The following is a 23,079-nucleotide window of genomic DNA, read 5'->3' as shown; positions in this document are numbered from 1 at the left end:
AAGCTAAAGAAATAAAGTTAATCAATTCTGCGAGACAGCATTTCTAATGAGACTGTAGGAGACAGTAGCGAGATTAAAGGAAAATAATGTATTTAAGGATATACTGAAGCTTATGAGTCTATTAGAAACCTATTAGATCTCAGCAGACAGCAGGAATTGCTGGGCAATTCTCAGTAAGCAGTGCAAAAGCAGCCAGATCTGAAAAGCTAGTTGTTGTTACCCTCAGAAGACATCTCAAGAGAAATTAAAGGCACTGTGTGGTAAAAGAATTACTGGACTTTTATAGCTTTTAAAATCCATAAGGAATTGCTGAACAGATATGAGGGAGATTAGTTCTGAAGGTAGTTAAATTAAGATTGTATAGAACAGTTTTAAAATATTGGTACTGTGTGAAGGCATTGCCGTGCTTAATTGTAATTCTATTTTTTTCATTATGTGGAGACAAGGGTTAATTGATTGACAAAAATATATAAATCAGTTGGTGGCAAGTTCAGAATGACTGGTACTTACATTTTCAAGCCTATTACAGAGAAGTGAAGAGTGAAGTTTATTTTAAGAAAACCAAAGTGACTTGAAATACTGCTATCATCAAACATAATCATATTGATTTTAAGTTCTTCTGATATGACTGATTTTGAATACAATCCAAATTAGCTGCCACTCTATACAGTCCAGCTGTACCAAAGGATAATAATTCTTGACAATAAGATTAACATTTGGAAAAACTCAATATCCCAATAATCACAGTGCTTTTGAACAGTTACCAAAGTATAATTACTGAATACTTTACCAACCTCAACCCTGGAAAATAACATTTAAAAATACTTGGGTATGAAGTGCCATAACACAGAAGGCTATGGACCAGGAGTTGGACAATGGGATTTGGCTAGATGCCAACCTGTCAGCCAGAGCAGGCACAATGGGATGAACAGACTTCTTCTATGTTGCAAAACAAATTCTGTGATCTGTGATATTTATCTCAATACTTGTTTACTTCTATTCTCCTATCCCTGTCATTATTTTCTCTCTTTTTTTAGGGCTCTTGTGTCATGCACAAACTGCCAGTCAGGGTAGGAAACTACCTGCTCACAAATTTCTGCCAGTGTAATTATTTAGCAAGCTAAAAACCACAATGTATTTTCTACTTTCCCTCTATTAAATGAGAAAAATCACAGGTCCAGATTCAGATCCCATCCCTCAGTGATCCAGTTCAATGCTACACCAATCAACCATGGTACAAAGGTATCTATATTAAATGTTCTTAAGGCTGTATTATAAAGTAGAATTCAACATACAGACCTAAAAAAAATTCCAAACATTTCCCCAGTTCAAGAATATTAAACCATAACTGTTTATACAAAGAGAGGAGCAACATTCACCACTCTCCAGTCCTCTGACACAATCCCCGTGGACAGTGAGGACCCAAAGATCAAAGCTAAAGGCTCCACAATCTCATCCCTTACCTCCCAAAGTATCCTATGATGTATCCCATCTGGCCCAAGGGACTTATCAACCCCCAGGTTTTTCAAAATTGCTAATACATGTTCCCTCAGAACATTTACCTCCTCCATCCTACCAGCCTGTATCACACTCTCATCCTCAAAAACATGGCCTCTCTCTTTAGTGAACACTGAAGAAAAGTATTCATTCAACGCCTCACCAATCTCTTCTGATTCCATGCACAAGTTCCCACTACTATCCTCGACTGGCCCTAGCCTCATCCTGGTCATTCTTTTATTTCTCACATAAGAGTAAAAAGCCTTGGGGTTTTCCTTTATCCAACCCACCAAGGATTTCTCATGCCTCCTCCTAGCTCTCTCAAGCCCTTTTAACTCATTCCTAGCTACCTTGTAACCCTCAAATGACCCAACTGAACCTTGTTTTCTCATTCTTACATATGCTTCTTTTTCCTCTTCAATCTGAATGCATGCTTTTACCTACACTATTGCGTGGTAAACCATAGAAACCTCTTGTTTCTATTTCTCTGCTAGAACCTTGCAGGCTTAGGTGTGCAGGTCATGTGATTGTGTGGTTAATGGGAGGAGCTAGCTCTGTAGCTGACAAAACAGCTTTTCAGTTCTGCCTGGGAATTCCTTGAAGACACAGGTTTTCTGCAAGCTGCTGAAACATTCTCTCTTTCTCTGAAAGCTTCAAGACTATCTGCACTCATTATAGCAAGTATATTTATGGGCAATAACTGTATTTAAAGTGGAACTGTACGTTGCTTATTTGTCACTGAAACAGTGATGTTAGAAATTAAAGTTGTTTCAGTTTCTTTTTAAATATTGTTCAACAGTTAATAGTTAAGCTTTGTTAGAATTATATTTGAACTATGGTATTAAATAAAGTTTTTTGACTATGAAAGATCCCCAAACTAGTCAGTGGAATTACTTCTGGAGCAAAGCATCCTTTCCTCACATTTATGTCAAACAGAAAAAACTTTGGGGTCTAATCTGGCTTCATAAAATACATTGGGGTTCAGGTCCAGCACCCTAACAACACATATCTCTTCACCTCATCTATATGTCCACCTCCTTTAATTTAATATAAGCTTAGAGAACACAAACCTAAAACGTGCGTGTCATCAGTGTCATTTTCTCTTTCACATGCAGGAGCTTTTAAATTTTATTACAGCTTTTGAAATTCAGCCTGTGTGTTTCAAGATTATTTCACGAAAAGCTACAGGGAAGAAAATACCAGGCAGCAAGGAATATTATTACAGCTGAAAACTGATGAATCCTGGGAAATTAGGTACACCGAACATGTTCAGAGTGAACAATCTAAATTCAACAGACAGCAGCAAAACTTTTGAGCAAATTATCAAGTCTATGCCCAGGCTTTAAGAAAAGGCTAAGTTCTCAATTAAAAACTTAATGGATAGATTAAACGACACAAAAGACAATTCAACTAATAAATTGAACAATGCTATTTTGAAATACGTAATTTTTTGATTTTATCTTGCTGGGTAAAGAAATGATTTTCCAAACACTCACTTCTTTGCATGATGCCATCCCCCAGGCCAATTTATTGCCACCTGATATTTTTTGTCCATCAGGCACTGTGCAGCTGTAAGAGTGGCCCCAGCTACTGCCGCAGCATAATCAAACACTCCCTCTGCTGTAGGGCAGTCATAACCTGAAAATTACAGAAATGGAAACAGATAATCAAACTGAAAGAACAGATAGGCCTAGCCAAGAGCAGACAGAATCCTGAACTATGGGCAACCCAGACATTTGGGGCCTCATCATGGAACAAAGTTATTTTTCTAATTTTCTTTTTAGTTAATTTTCCCTGATATTCAGCCACCATTTCCTTCCTTTCTGGTGGGTGCTGAGTCCTTGTTGGAATGTGACTCCACAGGTACTGCTTGTGCTAAAGTACTGCAGTCAAACAATCAGTACTCATGCATGAGTTTTGAAAATGCTCGGCTGTTTATCTACAGGACAAATCACAACTCAGTTCAATCTGGTCTTCAACCAACATCTACATACACACATTTTCCTTTCTTAATGTGCAGAGTGGACAGGGCAAGCCCTTGATCCATCACCTTGCTTGGTCCAAAAACTAATTCAAAATTAATTTAATTCATGGTCCTCACATGAGAGACATACAGGCTGACAAGAAACAGCATGGACCTTGATCTTGGGCTTTATCTGATGCTCAATCTTAGCCAAAAGGCTGGAGAATAGGATAATGAGCTCTAATTTATTTTCCCTTTCATAACCCATGGTTGTTGAAACTAACTGAAGCCAACTATGGCACCTCTACCATTGCCGGTGCTGAGATTAGCTAATCCAACACAGTCTGATAAATTGAACCATATTCTGTATAGTTTTGCTATTCACTGTATAAAATCAACTCCACTCCCATTTTCAGTTCATCCTTATACAACATTCTCCTGCTCATCATTTAACCACTGATGACACATCACAACACTTTAGCCTCCCATCCCAGCGTAACTAATTTTCCTTCAAGCAGCTAATCCTTCTATTTCCCCTCTCCTGAGGGGGAACCCGTGGGAAAGAAATAAAAATCAGAGTACAAGTCAAACCCACATCACTTTGGAGTAAATTCCAGTTGTCATGCAGAGTGCACGAAGTTACTTTATATTAAAGAGCTCAAAATGCAGCTCAGCTTGAGATAATTGACTTTCTTTAGTTTCAAAACATAAGCCTTAATTTCAATGTAGTATTTTGCCAAAATGCAAGCCTCCCTCCTTTTAAAGACTTTACTTGGGCCAGTCCACACCACATACTGAGGACCAAAATAATTTATAGGTTGTTCTGATTAAGCTTTTTAAAAAAATTGTCCTTCTTAAAACCCATATGAATCTCAGGCAGTACATAGAAAGAGACAGTAAGCGATGGGGAGATTGGGTCACTTTATCTGTGGGTATCTCTTTGTTAACAGTTGCACAGCAGGACACTTAACCATATTTCAGTACAGAATGGTTTACATCATCATGGAACAGCAAAGAAACGTTACAGTTTAAATTGTATATTCTGAAATAGGAAGGATTTCAACAAATTGCAAATTTACATCCAAGTAGAGAGACCAAACTTTGTACCATCCCTTGCGTATTTCATTCAACATCAGAGCATGAAGCCTTCGTTTCTACAGATGATCTGAATCCTGCTGTATAAAAAGCAACAGAAATGCTTTTGTTCCCCTCTTCCAAAGTCAACTGGCAGCCAGAGAATGGGGGATTTTAGGGTGGGAAACACCAGCCTGGTTGGCTTTTGTCTTTTTCCAATATTGGCTGCTAACAGTTCCACAGAAGGTCCTTTGTTAGATCAGGTTTAAGTGAAAGATAATGAGTGTTCTGTGAGCTCAAATTCCTCTTTGCTGGAATGGTCCCAGCTTTCAGACAACCTGACTGACGCTAATCCTTATCTATAGAGTATTGCAAGGCACAGTGAGAGGCTGTGTAACACCTAGCAACAGGGAATAGCTTGGCAGCTCCAGCAATGACACAAGCAGACAGGAGAATCAGAGCTTTTCACAAATTCATTACTACGAGGAAACCATGAAGAGGTGTTTTTCTGAGACTCAGACTGGTCCCAGGTATTGCTGTAAAACAAGATTAACTCCTTGAGTATCAAATCTCCAAAGAAACTGAAAATAGTGTGGTGGCCCAGAATGGGAGGGGTTGAATTGCATCAAAGATTGCCAATGCAATCTGTTCTTTGCTCACTTATTGATCATGACCATATAAAACATACACTGTAAGCCTGTACTTTCACTTGTGTGTAAATTTTAATACATTTATGATGAAGTAACATCTTCCAATGTTTCATACCTAGGGGCTAGTCTGGTTGCAATCTGAATGAAAGAGCCAGGCTACATTTTGTAGATGACTATGTAGGATGTACTCGTTTGTTATTTTAGTGCTTTTATAATAAACATTGCAATGTGTGAGTGAGTACTTTGAAAGAGTTATTTTTCATTTTGACTTACCATTCAAGAAGAAAGTCAACTTACATTACAGAATGAATATAGAATGTTCGGAGGCTATTGTGTTTTCACGGGAAAACTCTTTACTAATATTCCCATTAAATCATTAATAGTACAGCACAGAAAACATTCAGCCCATCAGACTGTGGTGCTCTGAAACAACTATGCATTTAGTCCCATTCCTCTGCCCTTTCCCCACCAACCCCTCGCCCAAACGCATCCATTGTATTTTGTAAAGCTTTATTGCATTGTTATTTGGTAGGAAAGAACTTGAGTATTGTTGAAAGGACTTTTTTTGTCAAATTACTCATCAGAATGTTTTGCAACAATATAAATCCAAGGGAGACAACAAATTTACACTGTGAGAGGAGAATGTGCTGACTGATAAACAGTGGACCTTGATTGATAGAGCTGTTGCCATAAAAAATGCAGCAGTTGACAGTAACTGATAGCTAACTGCCAAGCATTGTTTGAAATTTAAATCAGGCAGCTTGACCCTAATTAGTCAAGGCATTGCCCTGAATGAACCAGCAAATCACCTTCTCTTATTTTGTTTAGCTGAAACAGATGCAAAGTGTGTACAGGTTCTTTCTGTCTGCAAAAAACAGGGCTGTGTATTAATATATGTAGTTTCCAGTATGTGAATAAATTTTGGCAGTTCACACATAAGAAAAAAAATCAGTGAACGAACAATAAAATGCTTTGGTATACGACTACATTAGACAAGGCAGCATCATGTTTCATGCTCAACAGGCATCTTAATCATAAAACTTTACAGAGACACCAAGGAAGGTCAGGTGCCACTCTAATGAAGAAGAATACAAGGCATTAAGGTTATTGGGTGTTTCAAGTAATCTTCCTCAACGATATTCATTATTTCTCGGAGACGTATCAGCTAACAATTAGGAATCTGTGTCACTCTGGACCAGCAATCATAAAGCCAGCCTTGGAATCATGAATGTCAGCCTAGTCATAGTTTCTCCACAGAAGTGGCGCAAAGCTTAAATAAATGAATTTCTTTCTGCCAATTTTTTTCTTTAAATCTATGCTCTGAAATTCACCTGAAATGAGATAACCTTGGAAGCTACTGTCTCCATTAATACTATCTTTAACTAGTACTTACAGCAATGAAGCATGCAACCTGGTTCTTTCCAAAGATTGGCAATTAATGCCATCTAGTGGCCTGTGGCAGTAACACATTTGTATCTGGCAAGCTGATAGGAATATTCTCCCATTCTATGCATACATCTTCTAAATCTACAATTATAATATGGAATTTTAATTAGTATTGCAACGAGCAGTGCACAACTAAGGAGGATGATATAACGGTTTGACGACAGCTTGCCAGAGTTGTTTCTCAAAAGTTATTTTAAATGGTCTTCTCCAGCTCCTAAATTCGTTCCGATCAGATGAATGCATTGATATCAAATGTCTACCTAAATCAGTTAACCACTGGGAGTGTACACCATCAACCATTATTCAGATAGTAACAATGTACAAAAATTGCATAAACCTTAAACCCATGATCATTGCAAAATGAAACAATGTTATCTATAAGATTCCGAGCAATAACATATAAATAGATTTTCTGAAACGTGAAGGATTTGGAAATGAATGTTTGGTTAGCTATTTGTTTCCAAGTAAAAGTCATACACAGATTACATATAGATATTAGGAAGTGACAAAAAAAAATTAACATTATGTGGACCTAGCACATCGAGCTGATTCAAAAACTCCATTCGCTAGTATTTAAGAAAGCAACATGAAGAATCAAATGCAGATTCTACCTGCAACCTGCCCAATGAATGAAAATTATTTATACCCAATGGATAAAAACGCTGCATATTAGACTACTTTCCATTCACTTTTAAACATATTTCACACACCTCCATATTTAAATCCCATTACTTGTATGAATTGCATTTTCAATCAGCATGTTTTACTTTCTTGATTGAATTATGCATTGTGGGATGAAGAAATGAAATTATTCTTAACGTATCTACAGTTTCCAGAAAGCTGGATACAAGCAGTACATACCTTGGCAGAAAGCTTGGATTTATCTGAATTCAGCTTTTAAAACATAGGGACTTAATCAGAAGGAAAAAAAACCCGTGGAGCAACTAGAACATGAAATACCTTTATAAGACATCAGAAAAGCTGAAAAAAAATCATTGAGTCTGTCCCTTTCAGCCATGTTAAGCAACATAACCCCCAATTCTCCATTACTACCAGCCATATAATCACCAGAGACAAAACAGATCTAAAGAAACAAATGAAAATTCAGGGTATTAAAATAACTGGTGCCACCATAAAATTGCACTGCTATACACCTCAAATGATTGTAGTATCAAAGTAACAGAATTACTGATAAATCAAGAAGCACAGCAGAATACTAACACAATGTGGTACAAACTGTACCCCTGTGATCACTCTTCCAACATCCCAAGTTCCTGAGCTCAGTTGCATTGAGTGGGAAGTTGCTAAGCAGCGATGAAGAGAAGGAAGACCAGTTAGAAGAATCCGACAGAAATTCGTTTCAGAACAACTTAGGTGGAGTTTTGGGGATAGGTCACACTGTTCAATCTGCACTTTGTGGAAATTGAAGAATAGTCAAGGAAACCCACAGGAAAAGTGGAGGTGCTATAACATAAACCAATGCAATATTTCATTAATTTTGCTCTTTTGTCCTGGTTTAGTATCCAACTGGGACCATGGCAATCAAATGTTTCCTCTCTGCCAATGACAAGTTTCCAGGGCAGGAATTCAGTAATCTCAAATCGATCATAAAGGTAAAGCACAAGCCTGATCTTACTTTCCTTGATCATCACCATCATGTGCATTAATTCAGCACTATTCTTTTGTTTGGTTAGCAGGATTACTCAAGAGGCCACAGATATGGCTAGGACGAAAATGCACAAGTCACATTGATGCACCATTGGGATTAGAGCAGACTGCAAAGTACTTTACATCTGACTTATTATAGCTCAAGGTTCTTAATGGTGACAATCTGTCAGAAGATTAAAATTATAAAGGAAAAGCAAAAACATTCAAAAGAGACAGTCAGACTGCTCACCTAGTCCATACTCTGCAGACTCAGGATCATCATCATCACCATCCTCACTCACTTTCCGTAAATGTTCCAAGTAGGCATCTGTATGGAACATTGCCATTTCTTCCATAGAAGCTACTCGGGGTTTGACTACTCTGTTGCAAACAATAAAAGCATCAACTTTAGGATTTTATACCCTCTGGAAATAAAATGCCAGAATCTAATTCTTTGCTTAAATATGAAGTAGCTGCTGGGGTTTATTCTTCAGCTCAAAGTTTGTCTGGACTGCTTACACCCATGTGTCATCCTTAATAGACACTCAATACTTTTAAGATGCAGTATAATTAATAGTCAACTGGCTAGATGATGATACAAAACCAAATGCCTAATAAATTATTGAGTTATTTATGTTTTTCAAATAAATCAGCGCAGACCATTAAAGTCTATATGTAAATACTAAAGCTAGCTACCAGACTGAACTAACTACCTACACAGAACATAGAACACTGCAGCACAAACAGGCCCTTCGGCCCATAAGTTACACCGATCACATCCCTACCTACCAGGCCTATCTATAACCCTCAATCCCATTAAATCCCATGTACTCATCCAGAAGTATCTTAAAAGACCCCAAAGAGTTTGCTTCCACCACCACCGACAGCAGCCGATTCCACTCACTCACCACCCTCTGTATCTAACTTACCCCTGACATCTCCTCTGTACCTAGTACTTAACCAGTACTAGGTACCTGTACTTAACTCAATTACTGGTGGGCTAAAGAGCTACAGAAACCAGGAAGGTCCATGCCCCCAAGCCGTTGATCTCAATAAGGCCTGCAATTGGTATCAGTGCCCGCAAGCCGGGGACGCACTTGGAGTATTGTGTACAGTTCTGGTCGCCGCATTATAAGAAAGATTTGGAAGAATTGGAAAGGGTGCAGAGGAGATTTACCAGGATGTTGGCTGCTATGGTGGGAAGGTCTTATGAGGAAAGGCTGAGGGACTTGAGGCTGTTTTCATTAGAGAGAAGAAGGTTAAGAGGTGACTTAATAGAGGCATACAAGATGATCAGAGGATTAGATAGGGTGAACAGTGAGAGCCTTTTTACTCAGATGGAGATGGCTAGCACAAGGGGGCATAGCTTTAAATTGAGGGGTGATAGATACAGGACAGATGTCAGAGGTAGGTTCTTTACTCAGAGAGTAGTAAGGGCATGGAATGCCCTGCCTGCAACAGTAGTGAACTCACCAACAGTAAGGGCATTTAAATGGTCATTAGATAAACATATGGATGATATTGGAATAGTGTAGGTTAGATGGGCTTTGGATTGGTTTCACTGGTCAGCGCAACTTCGAAGGCCAAAGGGCCTGTACTGTGCTCTAATGTTCTATGTTCTAAAGTTAAGGCTCTTACTGCTGATCCTAGATTATGGTGAGGTGATGGCCTAGTGGTATCATTGCTAGATTATTAATCCAGAAACTCAGCTAATGTCCTGGGAACCCAGGATCAAATCCTGCTACAACAGATGGTGGAATTCAAATTCAATTAAAAAAATCTGGAATTAAGAATCTGATGACCATGAAACCCTTGTCGATTGTTGGAAAAACCCATCTGGTTCACTAATGTCCTTTCAGGAAGGAAATCTGCTGTCCTTACCTGGTCTGGCCTACATGTGACTCCAGAGCCACAGCAATGTGATTGACTCTTAACTGACCTAAGGGCAACTAGGGATGGGCAATAAATGCTGTCCAGCCAACGACGCCCATGGCTTACAAATGAATACATTAAATAATCTGCTGGAAACAAATGTATATGCCCTGTCAATGATTGCTGCCTAGAATTACACATGAAATACAGACCAATGCATGAAAAAACATATCAATACCTTTGATTCTATTATTAAATGAAATGAGAATCTACAATTTGTATCAGAAGGGCAAACTTCGTTAATATGGCAGACTATTTGCAGGAAGTTAATTGGCCAATTCTTCTGGGCGGAGATGAAACTAACTTTGAATCCAATTGGAAAGTTTTTAAGAATACGATAAAAACATGTAAGGCAAAATGTACATCAACTCAAAAGAATGGAATGTGACAAGAAAAAAGCAAGACGATTGACTATTAAGTACAAGGACAAATAAGATGCAAACAAAAATGTTCTTCAAACTAAAGACATCTAATACTCAACTAAACAAAGTACAAGGAACAGCTAAAGAAAATACTTGGGGCATGTATTGTAGACAATTGTGGGAGTAATGGGAAAAGCCTTTCAGTTACACAAAAGACTATCGAGCCACCAAAGGATGCTCAAGGATAGTTGATACTCTGAGTATAGTGGAAATATAAATGGCGTATCTTGCATCGGTCTTCACTCATTAAGATGATGTTCTGCTCTTCAAATGAAAAGATAACACTAATAAAATTGGTATTATAAGATTAGATAAGCATATTATTTTAGATTAAGAACTTGAGAATGGATAAGAGCAGCTGAGTCAGCTGGTATCCACCAGAGGAGCCACAGCAACATGGGATGAGTGCTATGTAAGCCCACTGCCCATATTTATACCAGCTCACTGCATCCTGGAATGCTTCCCAAAGAACGAAAAGAGGCTAACGTTATCTTTAAAAGAATGAGAAAAGGTAGAAATAGGCAAAATACAAGGCCATTACTTTGACAGGAATAACGTTTGAATGAATCATTCAGGATGCAACATATAATTACTTGGAGAGAAACATATTACAGACATCCAACATGTTTTCATAAGAACATAAGAACATAAGAAATAGGAGCAGGAGTAGGCCATCTGGCCCTTCGAGCCTGCCCCGCCATTCAATAAGATCATGGCTGATCTGTCGTGGCTCAGTTCCACTTTCCCGCCCTCTCCCCATAACCCTTAATCCCCTCTCCTATCAAAAACCCATCAACCCGTGTCTTAAAAATATTTAGCGAGGCAGCCTCCACCACTTCAACGGGCAGAGAATTCCAGAGATTCACCACCCTTTGAGTGAAGAAGTTCCTCCTCAACTCTGTTCTAAACCGCCCCCCTTTTATCTTGAGGCTGTGCCCCCTAGTCCTATTGTCTTTTTTGAGCGGGAAGAGTCTTTCCACCTCTATCCTATCCATCCCATTCATCATCTTATACGTCTCAATGAGATCTCCTCTCATTCTTCTAAACTCTAACGAGTACAAGCCCAGTTTATTCAGCCTCTCCTCATAGCTCAACCCCCTCAACTCCGGTATCAGCCTAGTAAACCTCCTCTGCACTCCCTCCAAGGCCAAAATATCTTTGCGCAGGTGCGGCGCCCAAAAATGCACACAGTACTCCAGTTGCGGCCTCACCAATGCCCTATACAGCTGCAGCAAGACCTCCCTACTTTTATATTCAATCCCCTTCGCTATGAAGGCCAGCATCCCATTCGCCTTCCTGACCACCTGCTGCACCTGCAAGCTGGGTTTTTGCGACTCATGCACAAGGACCCCGAGGTCCCTCTGCACCGTCGCCTGCTGCAGTTTTTCGCCTCGTAAGTAATAGTCCTTCCTACCATTTTTCCTACCAAAGTGGACCACCTCACACTTGCCAACATTAAATTCCATTTGCCATTTCCTGGCCCATTCGCCCAGCCTATCTAGATCCTTCTGCAGACTCTCCACACCCTCCGCACAATTTGCCGTTCCCCCAATCTTGGTGTCATCAGCAAATTTCGACACTCTACACTCCGTTCCCTCCTCCAGATCATCTATATAAATGGTAAAAAGCTGAGGCCCCAGCACCGACCCCTGGGGCACTCCACTAGTCACCATCCGCCAATCCGAATAGCACCCGTTGACCCCCACTCTCTGCCTCCTATTTGACAACCAATCTTCTATCCACGCTAACACCTTACCCCCAACTCCATGTCCCTCGACCTTCTGCAATAACCTCTTGTGAGGCACTTTGTCAAACGCTTTCTGAAAATCTAGAAAGACCACATCCACCGGCTCTCCTCTATCCACTGCCCTAGACACATCCTCACAGAACTCCAGTAAATTTGTTATTATTAAATTTTCAAAAAAGGTCATGTCTCTCAACCTCTATTATTTGAAGAAGTCACTAAGATGTTGGATGAGGGATGCTCAGATTTCAAGAAATCATTTGACAACGTTCCAAACAAGAAGTTTCTCATAAGATTGAGGTATTAGTGACAATATATCATCCTGGATGGAGAACTGACTGCAAGGAAATTGGCAGGAAGTAGTTATAGATAGAGTTGTTTGGAAACTGGATACCAATAGTGTCTTGCAGGGGTTGGCATTGGCACTGTTGCCAATTACTATTAATGATGTAAATGTAAGTGTTGAGAGCATGATCTACAAATCTGCAGAAGAAACTAAGATCTGAGTGTCAGGACTACAGATGATGCTTTAAGTGGATCTTGAGGTGTTGGGGAATTGTTAGAATCTTAGTTGAGACTAGGAATTTTTTTGAAGAAATACAAAATCCCAGTTATCTAATGAAAGGATGAAACAATAAGACTCCGCAGCTTAAATCTAATGAACTTTTGCTATACACAAGTCAAACAAACCAAGCACTAAATACTATTTTAGGTATCTACATATACATTCCAAAAACCAAAATTATCAGAAGTTAAGCATGAATTGAGAAATTGCAATTGATTTTAATTTACATGTTAAATGATAGATACAACTAAGACAGATCTTGCAAATTGGTTCTGTATTCCACTCAACCCATGTCATCAATTCCTGGCATAAAGTCCTTCAAAATCGTAGGGATAATTCTCCCAGCGCATTGCACTGCTTTAGGGGCCAGGAGACTCAAGCGGAGGTCACGTAGCGGGCTTCTCGCTATGCAGCACGGCCTCTGCGCGTCTCTGACATCATTAGCTCCACGTCAGAAATCAGCAAGAAGCTGCATAAATGATTTAAATATTAATAGGGAACTTGGGACTGAAGTCTTCAGGCCTGTAGATTCCAGCGAAGTTTGAAACAGCTCCTCATTAGCCCGATCCTGCTGGAATGAAGGGGGAGCCATCGAGACGACTGCCCTCCAGGAGATAGGGGTACGGTGGGTGCCTCCAGCATTGCCAGCTTGACACTGCCAACCTGGCCACTTAGCAATGCCCAAGGATCGCATGGCCAGCAATTGGGGCAGGGTTGGCTGACAATCGAGCTGGCCAGTGATCGGGAGATCGGCAGTGGGGGCTGCTGCACATGTGCCAATCTCCGCTGTGACAGACTGGTGCTTGAGCAGTGGCCCACTCGGCATTACGCTGCCGACCTCTCCTGCGGGAATAGGCCTCGTCCACTGATTTTTAATGATATTCACGCTAGCGCACTCTGCAGTGCACAGAGTGTAGAAAATTCATTTTGAAAATCCCACTAAAAAACAGCAGGAGTTACTCCAGTTTTTATGCGAATTCAACATTTAGAATTTTTTTTTGGGAGAATCCCACCCTCTGTCTTTCGCAAGAAGAATTTCAGTTCCATTTCTTCTCTGATTGGTCCCCAGCTGACAACTGCATGCAACCAACCCAAATTCCATGGATATGGTCTCCACCAAAAAATGGTACTCACCTACACAACCTCCTCAGGGTTCTGGATGGTGTTGATTCATCAATGTTATCTTCAGTAACAGCAACTGCACATTTGCCCCTTCTGGATCTGGCCTCTATCTTATTCAGCCTGCCCTGCACTGCACCATTGGAATCACCTTCTGAGCTCTGATGGCTGTGTCCAGTGAAATTTTGGTTCCTAATATCAATTTCAGTTTCCTTAGAAACTGGTAGGTTCAGTTTCCTTTCTCAATTTCCCTCTTAGTTTCCTGGAAAAGTTTTGAAATCTCAGATTGGGCTCATGTTTGGCAAATTATATTTAACGCGAATAAATGTAATGTCTTGCATGTGAATGCTCAACAGACCTATACCCTTCAGGGAAAAACATTCAAGAAGATTGAGATAGAGACAGACCCGGCTGTTTTTATACACAGGCTTCTAAAGGTTCAGATGAAAAATCACAGACCTGAAATGTAACCTCTATTTCTGTCTCCACAAATGCTGCCAGACCCATTGGTTTATTTCAGATTTGCAGTGTTTTGCTTTTGATCTCTGAAGGTTCAGAAGCAACACTGCAAAACAATGGGGAGAGCAAATAGGGTGTTGCAGCTTATTGATAAGACAAGTGATTACAAGATAAAGCAAACTTTGAGCAGGCATCAGTTGGCATGTCCTGTCCAGTTTGGTCTCCTCCCATGGTGGGTCATATCGGAAAGCATACAAAGGAAAACTGTAGGACTAATTCTCAATTTAGAAGTTATCAAGTTAGATTTTAAAAATTTGGATGCTAAGTTAGAGAAGGGTAGACTTAGGGGTGACCTAATCCATGTTAAACAGGTGATGAAGGGACTACACTGCATTACAGCTGATGATTTGTTCTAATTAAATTGATTTGGGAGGACGAGGGGGGTCATGATTTTAATTTTAAGTGGTCAGATCTATATGTCAGAAGGCCATACTTTTCCTAGAGGATAGAGGACATCTGGAAGAGGCTTGTGTGATGAACACTGATTCACTGTCTTCATTCAAACAGTAGCTGGGGTAAAAGTCTCCTCAAAAAGCCAGACTGCAAGGAATTATCAGAACCAAAGGATTTGCCTGGTCTAGTTTTAATCACTTTGAGGGAAGTGGAGAGGACGAAGGGAAATCCCCCAGGATTTTACACCCACTCATCCGCAATTGGCTTGTGTTTTTATTTATTTGTTTTCCTCTCTCAAGAGATCACATGGCTTTGGTTGGAGTGAAGAGTATATTTATTGTATTATGCAAAGTGTCATAATTATGTGGGGCAGACTGGATGGACCACAGGGTCTTCTTGTGTCCATCACAATTTGTATAACAGAGAACAACCAGCATCTAGGAAACACAACACAGCTTCTGTCACTGCCTTACAGAAAACTGAGGAACCGGGAAGCTGAATAACAAGTCAGTGCCCGATCTCAACTTGATCTGATTTGAGTGAAGTGAAAAATAAGCTTTGATTTATGTCAATTTCCTCTTCATAGTAACAAAACTTCCACTAAAATGAATAAGCAATTTTTGTTAACTTCAAAGGAATATGTACATTTCTTCTCTTTTCACATATTTAAATTTTAAAATCAGCACAAAAGACCACCCTGGAAGTAGAGTTCAGATGGGGATAATGGAGCAAAGTTTTGCCACATCTGTGATTTTGGATTACTGCACAAAATATCCAGCAAACAATGTCCTGGTTAGATTACATTTAGTATTACGTACAGTTCTTGGAAAGAGAAATGTATCAAGACCCCATGGGTTAAATTACGCAATATTACATAAACCAGGTTTATAATTCCTGGAATATAGAAAGTTAAGGAGTGACTTGATTAGAGTTTTGAAAGAAATTCTTAGGGTAGATACAGAGAAACACTGGGCAGTCTAGATAATGTCAAAAAACAATATTAGGCTGTTCTAGAGCTTCTCTACTCAAAGGGTGATGGTTTGGAACAAAGATGCTGGCTCAATTAATATTTTTAAAATGGAGAGTGATAGATTTTTGCTTGCCAAGTGTATTAAACAATATGAAGAAAAGGCAAGTGGATGGAGCTGGGAATATTTTAACTCTGTACCTCCTCCTACCAAACAGGAACATTTTTCCACTCAGCAATCACTCCATCTGCTGGGGCACATGCAGTTTCTCCCATCACTGACATTGGCGTTTTGCATCAGTTGTCCACCTCAACTCACTGCCCCTCTCTCAACCCCTCACTGCCTTATCCTGAGCCCTTGCTGGTGAGCACCCAGAACAGTTGGTAAGCAAGAGCTGGAAAATGGGTAGTCAGGGTTCAGAAGGGGGTGCTGCGTGAGGTGATGAGCTTGGGAGAGGTGCAGTGAGCAGTGAGAGAAAGAGGCAGTAAAGGAGTGGCAAGCAGAGGCGGTAACAGGCACACAGTATTGTCAGCAGTGGGAGAAACTGCATCTACGATGACTGATAGAGTGGGTACATGCAACCGTTTCTGCTCAGCGGCAGCAAAGGTAAGCATGAACTTCATACCTAAACAGTTAATTCTGATAAACAAAATAGCTGTACCTCATGTATTTCAGCAATCCATAAGAGGCAATCAAAGAATGAACCATACTGGCCTAGAAGTAAAAACATAGGGATTAGTTAGGGGACATGAACTGAAGATCAACAATACACTACAAAAGGGCTAACGAAACTGTACCTTGAGTGGGCTAACCTTGGAAATTTCCAATTAGCTTGATAGGCAACCTTGTAAAACAAAAAGGGCCCGAACCATTTACTCACCTTGCAAGCTAAATGGTGAAATAATACACATCAAAGCCACCCTACAGACAGTGGCTATCTGGATCAGATCATTGCTCACTGTATATCATGCAAACTCATGCATGGACTTAAGGCTACCATTTTCAATCCCGTAAAGTGTCCAGTCTACCTCAGGTTACCTTGGAAGTGTAAGGTGTCTCAAACATTTACCAATATACAAAATAGGACAATTAGGCCATTTGGCCCCTTGAGCCTGCTCCAACATTTGAAAAGATCATGGTTGATCGGTTTGTGTTTCAAGTTCTACATTCCCATTGACCCCCAACAGAAGAGCAGGAGTGAGGCTGTCAAAAACACTTGGACAACCACTAGTCCAGAGGGAGGATCCAACTTGCAACGAGGAGGACACAATAGTAAGATTTCAGGCACAGTGCCATTGCTGGATGGGCAGAAACACAGGCATTAAGAGTGCACAGGAGACAAATAAAGGACAGGAAAGCAATGAAACCAAACCCTTAACAAAGGATCCAACACTGTGGCTTGCCAGGCAGATGGTCACAGACATCGGTGCCCTCACAGCACTGGTCAACATGCCAGTGGCTGTCAAAGCCATTATGGCCTTGAATTCCTTTACTTCTGGTTCTTTCCTAAGATCAGTGTTAGTTCAAAAACAGAAGTACATCACCACCTCTCACCGATGCCTTCTTTACCAGAGCTGGACAGCACATTCAATTATTGCAAGCATGGCCATGTACAAATAAAGGGCATTGGGTTTTGCCTCCATTGCTGGATTTCAACAGGTGCAGGATTCCACTGACGCCACCTCTGTGGCCATCAAATTCAACAACAGGAAAGGTTTTCACCCTCTCAGTGTTGAACTGTTTTGTGAGCTTGCCGCACGTGGATGTTCACTTTCCTGGCAGCTGCATGATTGCTTCACCCTCTTCAAGTCCAGACTGCCTCAGATCTTTATTGCATCACCCCAAACACTGTGACTCCTCGAGAACAAGGGAAATCCATTGCAGAGATAGGCTCTATAGGAGCCCAGGACAGAAGTACAGGTATGAATCAACCAAAGCCACCTGCTCAACAGGACCACTTCTCAACAAGTCATCAAGTGCTAGAAAATGTGATTCCTGTGCCTGGACTAGTTTGGTCATGTCCCCTAGTATGGTCTCGTATTGTGGTGGTCTGCAATGTTCTCCACGAAATAGTCTTACTGGGAGAGGGGTGGACCTTGAAAATGGTAAGGCCCCGAAAGGAAATAGTTCACTGGGAGAAGAGCATAAGCATGTGCCAAGAGAGGAGAAAAATTTGGAGGCACAAAGAGATGCTGCTGAACAGGTCTACATCAGTGAGTTAAAGTTGTCCTGCCTTGTGCCATACCTCCAACCTACTGTGACATTTCACTTCCCTTTGGTGCAGTGGAAGCACAAACCACAGATCTCCCTCTCAGGTCACACATCAACATCCTGGGGTTACCATTGACCAGAAACTGAACTAGTCAGATAAATACCGTGGTCACCAGAGCAGGTTAAACACCAAGAATCCTGCAGCGAGAATCTCATCTCCTTATTCCCCAAATGTCTGTCTACCATCTACAAGCCTCAGTCAAGAGCATAATGGAATACTTTCCATTGCCTGGATATGTGCAGCTTCAACAATACTCAGGAAGATTAACACCATCCAGGACAAGACAGCCCATTTGATTGCTACCCCTTCCACAAATATTCAATCCCTTTACTGCAAAACAAACTGTGGCAACGATGTGTACCATCTACAAGATGCACTGCAGCAACTCAGCAAGGTTCTTTAGACAACACTTTCTAAACCCACAACCACTGCCGTCCAGAAGAACAAGGACAGCTGACACACTACAACCTGCAAGTTCCACTCCAAACCTTCCTGACTTGGAAATATATCGCTGTTTCTTCACTGTCACTGGGTGAAATCCTAGACCTCCCTCTCTAACAACATGTGGGTGTACCTACCCCTCAAGGACTGCAGTGGTTCAAGAAGGCAACTCACCAGCACCTTCTGGAGGGCAGTGATGGACAACAAATGCTGGTTAGCCATCGATGATGTGGATATGCCAGCATTGGACTGGGGTAAACATAGTAAAATGTCTGACAACACCTGGTTTAAGTCCAACCGATTTATTTGATAGTAAACTCACAAGCTTTCGAGGTTAAACTATTCTTCAGGTGAATGGAGAGCTTAACCTCGAAAGCTTGTGAGTTTACTATCAAATAAGTCGGTTGGACTTAAACCTGGTGTTGTCAGGCTTTTTACTGTGTAGCCATCGATGCCCACATCCCATTACTGAGTAAAAATGTCTGCAGTGTTTAAAACCGCGACACTGGTGTCGTTATGGGTGGGGGTGGGGGTGATGAAGGGCGGCAATGAGGATCGCGCCTCCAGGAGTTGGTTTCTACTGATTCTTTCAACGAGGCTGCAGCTTTCCGCCTTACCCGGCTAGTGATCTTGGCAAGGGAGTCACATGTCTCGATGTAGCCGGGAGTGTAGATGTACGATACTTTACTGACAGTGTCCCCCTCAGGCTCCATGTCCAACACAAAAACCTACCCCCGACCACCCGGCACCGTGCAACCCAAAAAATCCGTCCTCCGACCACCCGGCACCGTGCAACACAAAAATCCGTCCCCCGACCACCCGGCACCGTGCAACCCAAAAAATCCGTCCTCCGACCACCCGGCACCGTGCAACACAAAAATCCGTCCCCCGACCACCCGGCACCGTGCAACACAAGAATCCGTCCCCCGACCAACCCGGCACCGTGCAACACAAAAATCCGTCCCCCAACCAACCCGGCACCGTGCAACACAAAAACCCGTCCCCCGACCACCCGGCACCGTGCAACCCAGAAATCCGTCCCCCGACCACACGGCACCGTACAACCCAGAAATCCGTCCTCCGACCACCCGGCATCGTGCAATCTGCAAAAGGATCCGGGTGGATCTCTGTGACTGATGTAGCACACCTTCACCTTCAACAACATCAATTAATAAAGTAGTTTGAAGGAGAAATAACTTCAATAGGTATAGAAGAAGTTACCGCAAGATCAGTGGATTATACGTATCCGGAAGCCCGAAAGTCCTATTTATTATTCGCCTCTGTTTCAGTTAGCTGTTGGCCTGGAGTCTCTAGGAGTTGAAGACCAATCTCCAGGCCATGGTTGTGCGCAGCCCTGGAGGAATATCAGGAGGACATTGAAACGTCGGTTTCTTTGAACTTTTCTCGCTCCCAGACATAAAAAAAATCGAAATGGAAATAAGGTTCTTTGTCTAAATGTCATCATCCAATTGAATAATGAAGCTTTTTGCTTTCTTATTGGTGTAGGTGAGCAGTGTCTCACAGGGATGGATGTGTTGGCCAATTGATAGCTGCAGCGTGGGACAAGTCATAGAATCCTACAGGATTACATGAAACTTCCAGGAATACACTTAATCACAGTTTGCAATAGGGTATCTATTATTTAAAAAATTTTTCATAAAAAATTATTTTTTAAATAAAATTTAAACAAAGCAAAAACAAATGCAAACAGATGATCACTTTAGTTATTTTATTTAATAATAAATCTAACTTTTTTTGCTTGTATAAATCCAGCAAAAACCTAGCTATTTATTCATTAATCAGTTATTTTCTGCCAGAGCCCTTTTTCCTATTCAATGATTCATCATTCTGCATATTACATACATGTGAAATACAGTATAAATAAAGAACTAAAAGAAATGAATATTCATTTTCACTCCTGCTGAAGCAGATATGCTAACTGAATTAACTTAGTGCACTAACTAAAGGAAGTAGCCTACTTAGGCCTACCATAGACTGCCAGGTATGGATGTCTATTTTTTATATTTCTGCCCTTTACTTGCCATCTCCAGGAGTTTTCTGTTGGACAGGAGTTTTTTGTACATGGCTAGGCATTGTTCTGAAAAGTTGTTACATACTTGGAGCTCTCCACTTGCAGACAGTTTCTCTCATTTCTCCAAGCTGAGGGCATCATTGAAAAAAACTCACCCACCCACCACCCAACTCTCTGGGAGGCCCCAACTGTCCCCCCTTCACACCAGCAGAGTTGGGTCGCTAGTTCCCCAAAGATTGGGAGCTAGTCTGAACCCTGCTAGGATGAAATTGTACTGGCGTGGCAGGAAATGCTATCGTGTCTGGGGAATTTAATCCCGGGCCCAATAATCACATTTAAATAAGATTTAAAACACATTCAAATGACTTACCCGCTGTTCCAGTTGGTTTCCAGCATAGTCCCGACTGTGCCGGATATCTGGCATAGGGAAATATGTGCGCATCTGGAACATCTGAGCGAATCCTGCAAATTGGCCAACACACAATTCTCCTGGCCTGACCCACCAAAAAATTAGTGCAGTGGGATGGGAGAATCACACCCAGTGTTTTTGATGTGGCAACTTGGGGCACTATGGAAAAGAGCTTACTGTACTGACAACGAAATGTAGAAAATGTGGGGGCAAAGACCATTTTGCCAAAAAGTGCAGAAGCCAGAGGGTGGTTGCTAAAAGTTGTTTTTCAAACCGGAGGTCTGTGACAAGCAGTGTATCTACAGGATCAGTGCTGGGTCCACTGTTATTTGTCATTTATATTAATGATTTGGATGAGAATAAAGAAGGCATGGTTAGTAAGTTTGCAAATGACACCAAGATTAATGACATAGTGGGCAGTGAAGGCGGTTATCTCGGATTGCAACGGGATCTTGATCAATTGGACCAGCGGGCTGACGAATGGCAGGAGGAGTTTAGTTTAGATGCATTTTGGTAGATTGAACCAGGGCAGGACTTACTTAGTTAATGGTAGGGCGTTGGGGAAAGTTACAGATCAAAGAGATCTAGGGGCACAGATTCATACCTCCTTGAAAGTGGAGTCACAAGTCGACCGAGTGTGAAGAAACCATTCGGTTTTATTGGTCAGAACACTGAACACAGGAGTTGGGACACCTTGTTGAATTTGTACAAGACATTGGTAAGGCCACACTTGGAAAACTGTACAGTTCTGGTCACCCTATTATAGAAAGATTATCATCAAACTAGAAAGAGTGCAGAAAAGATTTACTAGGATGCTGCTTGATGGCTTGAGTGATAAAGAGAGGTTGGATAGACTGGGATTTTTTTCTCTGGAGCATAGAAGGCTGAGGGATTATCTTATAGGGGCCTATAAAGTAATGAGGGGCATAGACCAGCTAGATAGTCAATATTTTTTCCCCAAAGGTCAGGAAGTCTAAAACTAGAGGTCACAGGTTTAAGGTGAGAGGGGAGAGATACAAAAGGGTCCAGAGGGGCAATTTTTTCCACACAGAGAATGGTGTCTGGAACAAGTTGCCAGAGGTTGTAGTTGAGGTGAGTATAATTTTGTCTTTTAAAAAGTATTTAGACAGTTATATAGGTAAGATGGGTGCAGAGGGATACAGGCCAAATGCAAGCAGTTGGGACTAGTTTAGGGGTTTAAAAACAAAGGGTGGTATGGACAAGTTGGGCCAAAGGGCCCGCTACCATGATGTAAACCTCTATGACTCTATAAGCAAAACTGAAGAGAGAGAGAAGCATGAAAAACAATATAAAGATGAAAGTAGAACACCTGTGAAACAAACTGAAGAAGATGGAGAGAGTGGGGACATGAATATCAATCACGATCTGTCCATCGAAAAAGTTCCAGTGATTGTCGGTGATGTCAAAGTCAGCGTTATTGTAGGTTCAGGCACCGACAGTAACGTCATTGACAGGGCACTGTGGGAGGAACTGAAGACAAAAAGAATCAAGTGCACATCTGAATTAAAAGCTGTACTGTTAAACATCTGAAATCCCATTTTGAATTGTTGGGTGCTTCTTTGTGGATGAGAGAACAGGGGATTGGAATGTAGAGGCAAGAGCTTGTAGTGATTGAGAACTATGGTGAGCTTTTTCTGAGCAGAGGAACTGGCCAAGCCTTGGGGCTGCTACAATGGGATTGAGAGTGAATTCTGTGAACTTTTATGCAAAGTTTGAGGAGGAGATTTGATTAGAGTTTCAAGCAGTTGGGAAGTTACACAACTGCTGAGTGAGATTAACCACTGGCGAGAATGTGAAGCCTGCAGCTGAGCCTGCATATGGAAACACTTTTGGTCTGTGAAGGAAAGTTCAGGCAAAGATTCAGAAACTGACAGACCAGAACATCACAGAGCCCATGGAATGGCCAACACTGTGTGGGCCCTGTTGTGGTCATGCCTAAATCAAACGGTGACATCAGACTCTGAA

The 23,079-nt window shown here is 41.2% G+C and overlaps 1 protein-coding gene across 2 annotated transcripts in view; it reads right to left on the bottom strand.

Moving 5' to 3' along the window:
• The window catches only part of hdac8 (histone deacetylase 8), a 54,208-nt gene extending 34,748 nt beyond the window's left edge, over positions 1–19,460 (bottom strand). For both annotated transcript variants that reach the window (XM_080187700.1, XM_080187701.1), the window contains exons 1-4: positions 19,270–19,460; positions 16,601–16,653; positions 8,528–8,658; positions 2,994–3,135 (exon numbers count right to left, since the gene is read on the bottom strand). In XM_080187700.1, the coding sequence (XP_080043826.1) occupies positions 2,994–3,135; positions 8,528–8,658; positions 16,601–16,653; positions 19,270–19,365 (422 nt within the window). In that variant the 5' untranslated portion in view covers positions 19,366–19,460. The remainder of the gene's footprint in view (positions 1–2,993; positions 3,136–8,527; positions 8,659–16,600; positions 16,654–19,269) is intronic.
• Positions 19,461–23,079: the final 3,619 nt, after the last annotated feature.

This window comes from Carcharhinus amblyrhynchos, chromosome 4 (genome assembly GCF_965287045.1).
Source record: "Carcharhinus amblyrhynchos chromosome 4, sCarAmb.v2.hapA, whole genome shotgun sequence".
Classification (NCBI taxonomy): Eukaryota; Metazoa; Chordata; class Chondrichthyes; order Carcharhiniformes; family Carcharhinidae; genus Carcharhinus; species Carcharhinus amblyrhynchos.
This window is presented reverse-complemented; position numbering and strand designations above follow the sequence as displayed.